Here is a 13,720-nt window from a genome sequence, read left to right on the forward strand (position 1 = left end):
ACGCGTTCGCAAAATAATTTATATATTTATTTAATTTTGACTATCAAGGGATTGTTGACTAATAAAGTCCGCCAATCCTTAAAATTAAATACCAAACGGTCAAGTCCTGATTCAAGGCCTTGTGAAGGGTTGCCCTATTACCCACGCTACCACCAGCCACTATTGCCTTGGCTATTGGTGTCCCAGTTTGTTGAGCACCCTACCCTAGATGCTCCTAGTAACCAACTAGATACGGCCTTGTCTGGCTTCCGTCCGCACACCAATGTTCTACCCCCTATGTCTAGTAGTTGCTTTCTATTCTTTCTATTAGTGCACATAAAATCCTAGACATATTTCCTTTTTACTTCAAACTTTTTTGTTGAATTTTTCACACTTCTTTCTTTATCTTCTTATGTAAGTTGCATTATCTGATTCATCACATCAAAGTTACTATGCGTGAATGGAGACTTTTAAAAAAAGGTATTTTAAATTGTTTAAGCTACAAGAAAAATATTTTACACTCAAATCGTTACAAATATAATAATATATTAGTTAAGATATTTAAGATCAAAGTTACAATTTTATCTATTCGTGAACAGTTTTCGATATTAATTTTCCACCAGAAATACACGTTTTGGGAGGTCCTCTGACTGCAAAAAATATTATTGGTGACGCAAAGTGAAAAAATAATAATAATTGAAGATTTTAAAACATGTAGTGTAATGTAATGGTTGTGGGTGAATCAGGATAAATTTGTTTTATCATCAAATAATTTATATATTTATTTAATTTTGACTATCAAGGGATTGTTGACTAATAAAGTCCGCCAAACAGCCTTTCATCAAAAACCATTAATAGTTAGAATCCTTCTATTACAATCAATCTAAGTAAAATGGTATAGTACTCTTTGCTAAACATTTATTTTGCAGATGAACATGGTCAGCATTAGAGTCTAACATTTAATAAATTCTAAAAAAAATATTAATGAAATTGAGTAAAAATACGTAAAATGGTATCAATGGTTAGAAAATTGCCAAAAGTACAATGGATTTTTATGTGTTTCCTACTGTTAGAATTCATGAAAACATTAATCAATATCGAATGTTGAAGTACTTAAAAGCCCCAATAGAAGTCAAGAGAAATCAATTCAGAAGGAAATTAGAAACAAATTAAAATAAAACACAGTAAGCTTTTTCCAACGTTTCTAAATGGCTGAAATCACGATCCTAAATATAAATGAAATGTTACTTGCTTTTCATTTAATCAACCCTTTAAACTGTAAGTTAAAGTAGTGGAAACAATTCCATTTCAACGATTGCCTCGCTTATCAGCTGAGTCCCTCGTCTTCAGCTGAGTACTCCAACAATAATAATGCAATCTGTGGCTGTTCAGCAAGTGTTATTGTAAGAACATTTTAAAGATTTGTTTAGCTACTTCGTAAAACATTGGTTTTCAAAAGTGCTTAAGAAAATGTGCTACAGTGTAAATGCCACGTGTATCAGTAATAAAAAGAGAAAATTTATTCGACAGTTTGTATGCGAGGGTGGCCATGAGTGGGGAGACGGATGTCGGGAAGAAGAACGAAATTAGGTCAAGAGAAGGGCAATGTAGTAAAGCATATTCTATAACTATTTCTTTCTGTACAAAGAAATTTTTTCATCCAGAAACCATTATATACATATGTATATAGTTCCTACTTAAATGATTAAATAAGAACTGTATTGTAGAAAGTCAGTTGCATCAATGAATTGTATTGATTTATTTGATGTTATCTTCTGCTTCAGCTTAATTCAGGCCCATTTTTGCGTGCAAAAAAAGGAGTTCACTTGATTTAGATTGGTGCTAGTTTTGTAATCCCGATTTGCTGGTTGACTTCTCTGTTTTAACATTATGTTATTGATTTAAAGAGGGCCTTTGATTCTGTTGGCCATTCAAAATTGTGGTTTAAATTAGCTCAAATTGGTGTCAGTAAGATGTATTCCATGGCATCCTTTGTTATCTCTGGTGAGTCCTCTGTCTCTGATAAAATTTTAGTTAATAGGGGGTTGTTGCAGAGAGAAATTTTAAGCCCTCTTTTATTTTCGTTGTTCATTTCGGATATAGTTGAATATTTCACCGCCAAAGGGGCCAGAGGAATCAATATTAATAAAGATAAAGACCTAATAATGACTCTCTATGCGGATGATACGGCAATTTTTAGCATCAACTTGGCATGAAGCTCAATCATGTTTGCTCAATCTTGGAAGAATATTGTGCTTTAAAATCATTGGTTGTCAATCCTAGAAAAACTGTTATACTTCCATTTCATAAAGGAGGTAGAATTCCTAAATTTCCAAATTTTTATTTATAAAAGTGAGAGGATAGAAATAGTTAGTTCTTTTAATTATTTGGGGATTCCTCTGTTTGCGTCAGGAAGATTTAAACAGTCTGGTAAATATTTCTTAGCCAGAAGCGTCGCTGCAAATGGCACCGTATTTAGGTTGTTGGCTTCTTGCAGATCCGATGAATGGGCTACAAAGAGTTACCTTTATGATACATTGTCTGAAAGTGTTCTTTTGTATTTATCGGAGATATGGGGCATTCAATGTCTGGAGGTATTAGAAAAAAGTAAAATTGTTTTTTTTAAATCTCTATTAAAACTTTCAATTACCACCCCAAGCGCATACGTTAGATTAGAAGTGGGGCGAATTCAGCTTAAGTATAAAATATTTTTAAAAAAAATGCTGAATTGGTGGGCCAAACTATTGTCAATGTCGGTGGATAGGATCCCCAAGTTATGTTATTTGCGTTTATTAGATTTTGTAAGTGACCGTAATATACCTTTTAACTGGATTTCCTAACTTAGGAATTGCTTTTATTTGTTGGCCCATTTTCACTTGATTCCAAAGGAGTTTACATGATTTAGATCGGTGCTAGCTTTGCAATCTCGATTTGCTGGTTTCTCTGTTTTAACATTATGTTATCCACAGACCGTTCCTTGTACATCATAGAATTTACATCTGATTTGAGATTGTTTACTTTGGATTGATTCCAGAAATCCTCTTCAGTTTATCTTTCCATTTATTAGTACATTCCTTCAAAAGTTTGGGATGAATTTCGCTCCATTTATTAGCAATTGCATTTACGTTTTATGTACTTGAAACGGAACAATTTTTAAAGTTGCAATTATTATTTATTTATTTGCAACCGCATTGAATTGTTTATTTACAGATAGGAATATAACCTGGTCACTCATTATTCAAAGGTGCAAAATATTGTCTTATTTTTAATTGGCTATTAAAGCTGTACTTCATTCTCAAATCCTTTTCATTTCTTTATGAGACGATTAGAACTGCCCTAATACCATCTTCAGTTAGTTACGTTGGAGTTAATTTATGAATTTGCACACAAAAATAAGTTTTTATTAGTCATCTAACTTACTTTGCCCAACTAGTCGAAACAAAATGCTGGCCGTTTTTTTATCAAAATATTTGTATATCTTTTTTATTAGAGCTCTGATTTAAAAAATCATGCGGTCTCTTTGGCTTTTTGATTTTTCTTTTTTTACTTTATTCACACTATATATTTGCCGTGTTATTCTTTTCAAAATAAGAGATTAGACTAGAACCAACTGTGGACTCTGCATAGGAAGTTCAAGACGGACTCCGAGGTCATCAGATTTGCTCCCACAAATTTTGCTTTTTTTCGAAGTGCTTCAAGCGCGAACAACTTTTGTTGGATTTGGTTCATCTTGAAACACCCATACAGTCGACTGCTGTTTAGTTTCCGGCTCATACGCATATATCCATGATTACAATCTTATACACGTCTTTGCTTTTTGTTTTTTTCGAAGACCACAACTATATTGCCGTGTTTCGTCGTACCTTTAAACAAGAGACAGGTTATGAATTCTAATAGCTGGTATGCTGACTTCAAGGTCTTTGCCTTAACAGAAATATGCAGGATTTGAAGTTCTAGAGAAACACCTTTAATTCTTCAGTGAGGGGCGGAGCCCTTAGCCCACGAAATACTCAAACTTTCTTGGCAACTTTCTAGTTGCTGGACCTTACTTAGCATTATTCAACAAACCTCAACGTTCACTTCCATCATATTTCATATTTTGGGTTAATGATAGATTGTCGTGACGCATGACGCTTAGTACTTGAAGGACGTTTTTTAAATATTCATCTAAATTTAATTAACGCTCAAGCAAATTTTGCTCATCATCCCACGAATTTCTTTATTTTCTTTGCCGGAATATTATCAGCTGTTTTGCCTACTGTTGCAATCTTTCAATTTCTCCTCCTGTAGAGAGAATTCACTAAATATCAGTAGAGGTATTTAAAATAGTGAAATCGTCAGACAATTAATAGTTTGTGAACTAATTTTACCATTATGTCTAGTCAAGTAAGTTTTTTACTAATTTACTTCGTAATAACAATTCCAGTATGCTATTTATCAGTTCCTGCACAGTTAGTTTAATAAATGGCCAAAAATTTGTTTATTTTATCGGCCTACATTCATGAAATATTACATTAAAATTTTACGCAAACTTTTTGAGAAATAAATTTGACAAAATATGGGACTTGTTGATTGAAATCTGGATAGAGCTTTGATGTCTCGAAACGGTGAAGAGGAAAGAGTTTTCTTTACAGATCGCGATACCGATTCGGAAGTGAAAGGAGTACCTAGATTGCAAAATTTTTGGTGATGGCGTTAAAAATTGAGATTAAATCTTAATCCGTTTCATTGAGTTTCATTAACACTATTTAAATTGCCGTTTCGAAAACATTGTTTTTTTTTTTAAGCCTAAAACTAAATACTTCAGTTTTTTTATTGCCTACATTATGCCCACCAAAAAGTAATTGATTTCTAACATTTAAGGAAGGTATTAAGATGCAATAAAGAGGACTTATTTTGGGTGTAAATAAATAATCATAAAATAATCATTTCCTAATGGTGAACCAAGATTACTGTGGACCCGGTCGTGTAGCTTAGGAAGAACAAGTCCAAATAACGGGCATGCAGGTACATAATGGTGATAGATCTTACCGCACGAAACAAAGAAAAACCTTTATGTATACATGTATGAGTTCAGTGGGGACTGCTCGACTGGCCACAGAGCACCCAACTCAAAATCACGCTTGACAAAATCTTCTCTGCATCTGTAGCAGGGATAGTTCACACATTCAGCATAAATACTGAGCTTTTCATTCTTCAGATGGTTTCGAACTGCACCGGATTTTAACAAACCTATGTTCAGATATTTCATGGAGCCATAGTTAGCCACTGCGAAAGACTTCACTGATAAAATTTATCTTTAAAAGACTTTGTGATGCTTAAGCAAGTACAGTGATCCTTGTTGTCACCTTATTACAATAATTATAATTGATACGTTTCACAAACTAAATTTTAAGTGTTCACCATAAAAATTAAGGATAAAGCATGAGATTCGTTTAATACGTAGATATAGTACAATATAACTAAGATTTATAAATGGACCTACAACTAGCCAAACTTAGATCTCTCCAGAACTCTTTTAAATTAATTTTTTATCATTAGAAGAACAAATAACTGTCATAAAAGTTAAGTTAGGATCTAAATCAGTATTAGAATCTCAAATTGACACGATTGCAGTACTTACCAGCAGAGAGGGAACCTAAAAAATCATTCTGGAGCTGGTTACTTAGAAAACTGGGTGAAAACTAGAGTTCATTTTTAATTTGAAACATTCGAAGTTATCAAACAAAACTTTACGCGGTTAACCTTAATAAACAAATAAATGAAATTACTGCATCAACCAAAAAAATATGCATTTAACAAAATAAATACTTAAGGAAGCTAAATGTACAAAATTAATGAAATGACCTTGAAAAAGTATAAAAATTAGATTTATATAGTGATCTCTGAGCGGAATTCAGGGTGACTAACATATTAACTCCGCTATTTATTTTAGTTAAAGAATTCGTGTAACCCAGCTGACAGAGTGGTATGTGGGGTTTCCGTTAAAACTCTCGTTGCACGTGTGATATGTTGGTCCATCAGCCCAGTTCTAAAGGTTGGAATGCATGTTTTAGGATATTTATGTATCTGTGTACCAAAGAATGTATTGCCATTCTCTACTGTTTTTTTAAAAATATTTATTTAAAAAATAAATATTAATATTTCGTTTATCATTTATTTATTTTTATACATAAATTCAGGGATGATTTAAATTATATTTAATAAGTGGTAAATGAAGAAATACAGAAAAAAAATATTATTATATTCCCGTGATATTTTTCTTTGGAAGTGCATTGATATGTTGGGTGGATGCATTTGATTGTGTTAGTAACCTCCTTGTACTGTGGGTAAGGCAGGAATCGCTATGGAAATGCTTATTATCTGTCGCTTCTTTGAGCTGCCGGAACATATGAATGACACTGTAGCTGGGTTGTGGATTCATTTAAATTTGATATCCTGGAATGTGGTGACTTGAGTGGAAGCAGTGGAGGGAAATATATTGTGCTAGTGGAACAATGCACCTGTATTACAGCAAATTTTCAATCATATACTCCTGATTGCAGGGTGAAGATGTATTTGGTGAAAGATATGTATCAGAAGTTTGGACACTATTCCATATTCTATGAAAATTTCCTAAATTAATCCATTGGCATCACAGAAGAGAGGAAATATAAGTTTTCTGGATGTTGAGTGCAATTTTTCTTTAAAGTTTTTCTTAAAGCGATGAGTTATAACGCCTTCTTATTTGGACTAAAGTGGACACATTGCAACAGAAATCTCGCTAGACAAAAATTAGTAGTAACTACACTAAAAAAATACCAGATAATCCTAGGATTGTTGAAAATATAAAATGTGATTAGGTCCTCAGTGCTGGGTAATATCTTTGATTTTATTCGTCGAAGCGCGCATGCTTTTTGTATCTCTAATTTCGAACTCAGCAAGTGTAGCAACATAAGTGAAGTCGAAATCTCTACAACAAACTGATTAATCTACCTCTGTTTTTGGACGAATTTTTGAAACCTGTCAGGAATACAATAAATATAGAATTAAATCAAAGATATTTGCAATATTTCTTGTTTCATATTGGCGAAAAGTCTGAAAGATAAACCTCTAGATGTATTCCAAAAATGTATGAATACAAAAATACGCTGCTTTTTATTTATTATTTATTTAATAATTCGGTAATATGTATTTCCTGCTTCAGGACACCTGGTTGAGATTTTAACTGAGGTTCCAATTCTCTGTGAAAGATGCAGATAGCAATAGCTGGAGCATTATAGATTCAGTTAGATATTTTCTAATTGAAGCCACTTGAGAAATAATAACGAATAATTGTATCTAACAATGTTGGCCGGAAATAGTTTTAGCGGTATTCATTTTTGTATTTTCGCAATCTTTTCGAAAATTTAGAAGATAAACTTGAATTTTAGAAGAAAAGGCTAAAAGGCCGCTGAAGATATTGGATTTACATTATTGATTGAACTTCAGCTTTAGAAGTGCAAAAATTAAGATACAAAATTGCCAAGATGTAATTTAATTTTTTACAAAATTATTATTGCATATTGACGTTTATTTATTCAATATTTATTGTTTCCATGATAGGCCTAATAGGTAATCTGGTATTTAATTAGTAGCTGCTATTGTACTACTAAGTTTTAAGTATGTTATTAGTAATCTATTAGTTTTCTGCAATGGGTTTTATTTTAGCAAGAGGAAAATATTAATTATAATCGTGTGAAGTTAGCCACCGCAAGTTGATGTTATACCAGTTTCTATTAAAAAGATTGCAGAACAGGGGTGTCTAAAATTTCATAAAGAATTGTTAACTTACAATTTTAGATTAAATTTTTTAATTTATTAATGCCTAAAATTTAACAATCTATTCCCTCCGTCTTGCCGTTCCGGAACACTTCAGAACTATTTCAGGTTTTCCACCAATCTCAAAGTTGCAATGTTAAATTTTTTTTGCAACATTTGTCTGTTTTTCGAAGTTTCTGTCCGTTGTAGGCAGCACCAAATTTACATTCATGGTTATCACTTTGATATTCTCGCATTCTGCTGAAGAAAGTAGAAGAGACATTTTAAAACAACATCATTATTGTTTGGAAGTTGATAAATTAGAGTCTCTGAGTCTGTGGGTACCCGTAACTTCAGTGAAAATCAAACGAATTAAAAAAGACTAATTTAAGACAATGTTAAACCAACCCCATCTTTGTAATTCTTTTTCTTATTAAGGAAAAAGCTTATCAGCACCCGTTTCCTCATGAGAAGGTTGTTTGATGAAACATTAAAGTATCAATTATGTTTACTCCTCAGTGAAATAAGTGCTGATATTTTGCTTTCCATTTTAGTAAGACTATAAGTCTTAGTTATGTCTCTCTTAAAAAAGACTCGAATGGGCCATTAAACCATTGAGTTTAGTTCATTGATGACCGAAGATAAAAAAAGATCTACTTCATCTAATATTCATTGGATTGTTAAAGGCATATGACTATTCCGCAAGCGAAACTGTTACATGCAATAAATACGTTAGTTATTCAGCATTTGGACCCCCTCAAAAAAGGCTTGTATTCAGAGGCCGAAAACAAAATTAAATGGTAAAAAAAACTCTCAGAAGCGTTAAAGATAAATCAAAGATTGACTGTGCAATAACACATATACTGAATGGCATTAGAGGAAAATTAAGAACTGCGGAAAGGATATGTGGAGGGAATGAAAGTGAGAGACCATATGTTGTACCAACTTCAATATGCTGGGGACCAGGTAATGGCCGTCTCAAAACAAGAAGATGTAGCCTGCTTAAACTGGTCAGGATTCAGAAATAAATAAATTAAGGACTTGCTACATATGCTTCACTGGTGGCTTGGACTCCGAAAAAGCAAAACGTAAGAGCATTTACTGAATTTGAAGATCTCGGGGTTTCCTATTATTATAGCAATGGAGAGCCTTGATTAAAAAAAAAAATATATATGCGCTGGTAAAAAAGTATAACGCTGTAATTCTAGAGTGTGACTCTGCATACTCTCTGTGAAGATGCAGAATATTGTTATCAATGAAGATAGGCTACTGAGGCGAACAGTGGAGTATCACGTACCCAATAGCAAACCCCTGTCCAACAGTTACAGCCCAACTAATATAAGGAAAAGAGCCATCACCATCTTGGTACGATGTAGGCTTAGGTGTTTCGTCCAGATTAAAATGTTGAACAATAGCTGGAGTCCGCTGGATTATATTAACGCTAAAAAGATGTATTTGAAAGAGGCCCATCAAAATGAAGATGGATGAAGTACGTATATAATGTTGAGGATGTAATTTGGGGATTGGGTGCAGGAAAGACTAGGTTATAACTTCGGGGTGTCCACTTTTTATATATAACATAGGGTATTATTTAGAATATTTTGCAAACATTTTGCTCATGCAATTCTAATTCTACGTAGTTTTAAAAAAGGGAAGAGATTAGATAAACGCCTAGAGCTCCTCTCTGGTTCGAGTTACTTCTTTGTAGAAAGCTACTTACAGCTCATTGACCTATGTTTGACATTGTTGCCTGCAACTAGATGATTAAATGTTAAATAAAAACTACTTATAAATCCATATGGATGATTCCGTTAGAGACATATTATGATGCATTTGCTATAGGGCGTAGAACGTTTTTCACTTTCGGAGTTTGCTGATGCTAAAATGCTTGGATGTTCCCCACAGTTCGAGGCTGAAGGCCAAATTGGTTTGTAGCGGGTTACATACTGGAGTTTTGATCTTTAAAGTCAGTTTTGATTATCTGATATTGTGTCCTGCAAGAATTAGAAGCGATTCTTTTTCTTTTTTTAGTTCATTTGACAAATAGAGTTCCGCATCTGTATATGATTGAACGTATTTTGTTTTATGACTGATTTTAGGAACTCTGGACGGGTTTCAACGATCTGATGAATTTAGAGAAGTTTAGAAGATTAAACTGTGGTTCAAACTCATTTTCCATAAAGAGGATATACTGCAGTATGCTTCTGCACGTCCTCTAAATATCCTCACATCAGTTCTAGTTATAGTTTTATTACTAGGGAACGGATTCGTATGTATTTACATATTTTTTTCTAGGCAATTTACAGACGTTTTTCAACTAGAAGTATTCATACTGACACTTTTTAAGCCGTTTGAGTCTACTTTTATTTCACATATTTCCACATATTTGGATGTTATCGCATATTTATACATATTTGATTAAAATAAATAAATATTTCTACATATTTAATCAAAATATGTACATATTTTTCATTTTGGGCATATTTTCATAATTGGGAGGTGGTTGACAGGAACTGTGAACCACAGACTGTAGGGCTGTGAATCACAGTGGGTACAATGGTTATTGTAATTTACACAGAATGCTGCTAAACAGTGACGGGCACTTGTTAGTTCTTTGAAGTTGTCTGACGTGGTCTGTTCTTTCAGCTCGTTCGTTGAAGTGTCCAATTCATTCCGTTCGGTCACTTAGTGTATTCTTTTCTGGGTGAAATGCCACGAACATCGGCCTCAAACAAACAACTGGTTGCTAAATATCTTCGCGAGTTTCCAGCAGAACTTTTTTCGAAGTGATGGAGACATTTTGTACTGTACAGCTTGTGACAAGCGCGTTTCTTGCTCTCAACGTTCCCAAGTCATCCAACATATTGCCACCGGATCGCACATAGAGAATAAAAACAGAAAGAAAGAGAGGACGTCCTATCAAGCCTTCCTTACATCTCCATCATCAAGTAAGTCTACTCTGAGTACAGATCTGTGTCGGGCTTTGGTTAGAGCAGATATCCCTTTCCACAAACTTAAAAATCCTCATTTCAAAGGATTTTAGTCGTTACAAGTCCATCTTACGCCCAGATCGTCGTCACTTTACGTTACAACATTTGAAATTTCATGTGGTTGCAAACAATTTCGAAGAGTGAAGTTTTCAAAATTGAAAATTTAACATCTTTTTATAAATAGTAAAAATGTTCTTTGTTGTATAAATCATTATAACTTGTAAAAACAAATTATTTTATTCCTAATAAATTATTATAAATTGTAAAAATGTTCTTTTCTTGTATAAATAATTATAACCTGCCCTCCCCCAAAAAAAATCCATTTTCATTAAAAAAAATATCCATTTTACTTAAATATTCCAGAAAATATTTTAAGAAAATCACATATTTACCACATAATTGACGAAAATAAATGCATATTTTAATTAAATATTTGGCATTTTTAAATACATAAAAATCCGTTTCTTATTTATTACATATCTGACCGTTTTTAATATCTGGATAGATAGATCTAAGATTACACGCGATTTTACAGCATAACTGTTTGTCGGATAAAGATATTCTTTACATTACGATCGATGTCAACTATCTTCATTGTGCTACCCATCCTTTATAAAAACATAGCAAAAAAACAAAATACGAATAGTCCCACGCAAAAACCAACATATGTGCTGTGTGTAAATAATATTTTAATTATATGTACCAATGTTGTAGAATAGTAATGAATATTTTTTTTTTTTTTTTTTTTTTTTTTTTTTTTTTTTTTTTTTTTTTTTTTTTGGCGCATCAACAGCTGAGGTCATTAGCGCCCGGAGCTTTTTCCAGTGCACTGCCGGCCTCCGGACAGTGTTCTCTTGTTACAGACAACACTGTCCATCACCGGACAGTGAGCTGTAAGAAGCTCCTAGGAAGAGAAAATCTAAGGGTCAGCTGCTGGATTCGAACCCGGGACCTCCGCGTGGGAGTCCAGTATGCTAACCTCATAGCTAATCCCTTCCCTAAATAATGAATATTTGTGTTTGTTAATTGTTTATAAATGTTTAATTAATTATAAATTAATTAATTGTTTTATTTAAATACATATAAAAATATATATGTATATTATATATGACCTAGTTATTATGTGTCTCTTGCATGCTGCACAATAAAGTACTTGGTGTGAAATCACATATGTCCAAGTACACGTCACTGGTAAGAGTTTATTGGAATTTAATTTACAAAAAGGAATAATACATTTTAAGCAGAAATATATTATTTAGCATTTTTATAAAATAGCATTATTGAAAAATAATAAGTACATTACTGTGAGAAGGTTTGCATGTGACCCTATTAGAGTTTATTTGCATGCAGTTAATGTATTTTTTTTTTTTTTTTTAAATTTTTTAATTAGGCTGCATAATGGCACACGAATGTTGGGTGCACACAGTCCTATAGCACTTTATACTAATTTCATTTATTTTGGCCATAATTCACATTTTTAATTATATCAGTCTAATTCATGTCTTAAAAACCCTAATCCTTAATCTATTGTTATCATTTTTCTCTGTTTCTGTAATTTGTTTTTAACGGGTTCTTTAGAAACATGGTTGATACATCTTAGTCTTCACTATTCTAATATTAACTTACATATTGCTTTACTTGAGTGTATTTAGTTTATTAATTCATCTTTCTTTAACTTTAAATGAGCAGCTAAAAGCAATATTGTGTAAAATGTTTATTTACTGCAAAAGTAGTATTATTAACTTGCAGGCTACAACAGGTTTTGGCCACGCCTTCGTCAGCTGATTGTTCGCCAACAGTAATAATAGAATACTATGTACATTTTTTAAACATGAACAAGAATTGATTTAATTTGATAAAAATTAACTAATAAATAATTTACAAAAATAACAGAACTCATTGTAAGAGTGGGTACATTAATTCAAGATTGGAATCGAATACTCATCTGAGCTTGGCAAATTCAATTGTTCAGCCCAGATGGAAATGATTCGCTGTTATTGCAAACAATTTCTTGCTGATCTTGGTTACTTTATCTACCATTGGCTTTTCAGGCAATCCAACCCTTTTGCTTATAAATCTCAGCTCTTATGGTTTTTCAAGTACACACTGAATCTCACAGCATCTCGCTAAACAAAATAACGCTTCTAAAGTCTCCTTCTTCTCTTGCCTCTGCTTATGTTCCGCGAAAAACTACTTTCTGCCCATAATCTCTGGGTATTCTTTCTACGTAGTCTACCAATCGTCCAACGTTCACCATTTCTATTTTCTTAACTTATCTGAAATTTTAGTGTAATCAACTTGCAACTTGGTTATCTTCATTCCCTATCCACACAAACTTCTTCTTGTAATCATAATGAAAGCATAATAATCGTTCTCTTTGCCATATTTCTTATAATAGAGCGTTATCATAGATAGGCATCTCCAAAAAAGTGTTCTTGGAAATCGTGGAATTAATTTTTCAATTACTCCAACTAGTGCTTTTATTCACAGACAATATTTTATCATTAAATTTTCTTAATAATCTGACTTTCAAAGTCATGTAGCCTGTTTCACTGATGGGGCAATTCATTTATTGATTCATGCTAACATCAATCATTGCATGGGTACTGCAATATCCTTTTATCGCGCTGTTACGCATCTTTACCGACAACTGAGCTTTATCTCCATCGTTAGACTTGTACTTTAATCGTCACTATTTCAGTTCGCAAAGAAACGATTTCAGACAGTTTAAATCTTAAGAGTTCATAAATTAAATGATGTGCTGCTGATTCATTCTAGCACAATTTGGACGAACACAATGCGAACGTTAACTTTTTGGACTAACAGCTTTATTTGGGATCGAGTCACAAAAGCAGTGCTTGCGGCATTTATATCTTTCCACGGTGAATATTGGACAGTCAATGAAATGCAAAAATTTAAAATAAATGCATCACTAGAATTTTTTTAAATATTATTCAAGTGAAGGCTTCTAA

At 32.8% G+C, this 13,720-nt stretch overlaps 1 protein-coding gene across 9 annotated transcripts in view; it reads left to right on the top strand.

Moving 5' to 3' along the window:
* Ca-beta (Calcium channel protein beta subunit) overlaps positions 1-13,720 on the top strand; it is a 602,416-nt gene that overhangs the window by 521,807 nt on the left and 66,889 nt on the right. The window contains exon 2 of one of the 9 annotated variants that reach the window (XM_074131409.1): positions 11,899-11,939. The exons of the other annotated variants lie outside the window; for them this stretch is intronic. Within the exon in view, the coding sequence (XP_073987510.1) occupies positions 11,919-11,939 (21 nt within the window). The 5' untranslated portion in view covers positions 11,899-11,918. The remainder of the gene's footprint in view (positions 1-11,898; positions 11,940-13,720) is intronic. 9 annotated transcript variants of the gene reach the window in all.

This window comes from Rhodnius prolixus, unplaced genomic scaffold (genome assembly GCF_049639745.1).
Source record: "Rhodnius prolixus isolate KJV_2025 unplaced genomic scaffold, Rpr scaffold_4, whole genome shotgun sequence".
NCBI lineage: Eukaryota > Metazoa > Arthropoda > Insecta > Hemiptera > Reduviidae > Rhodnius > Rhodnius prolixus.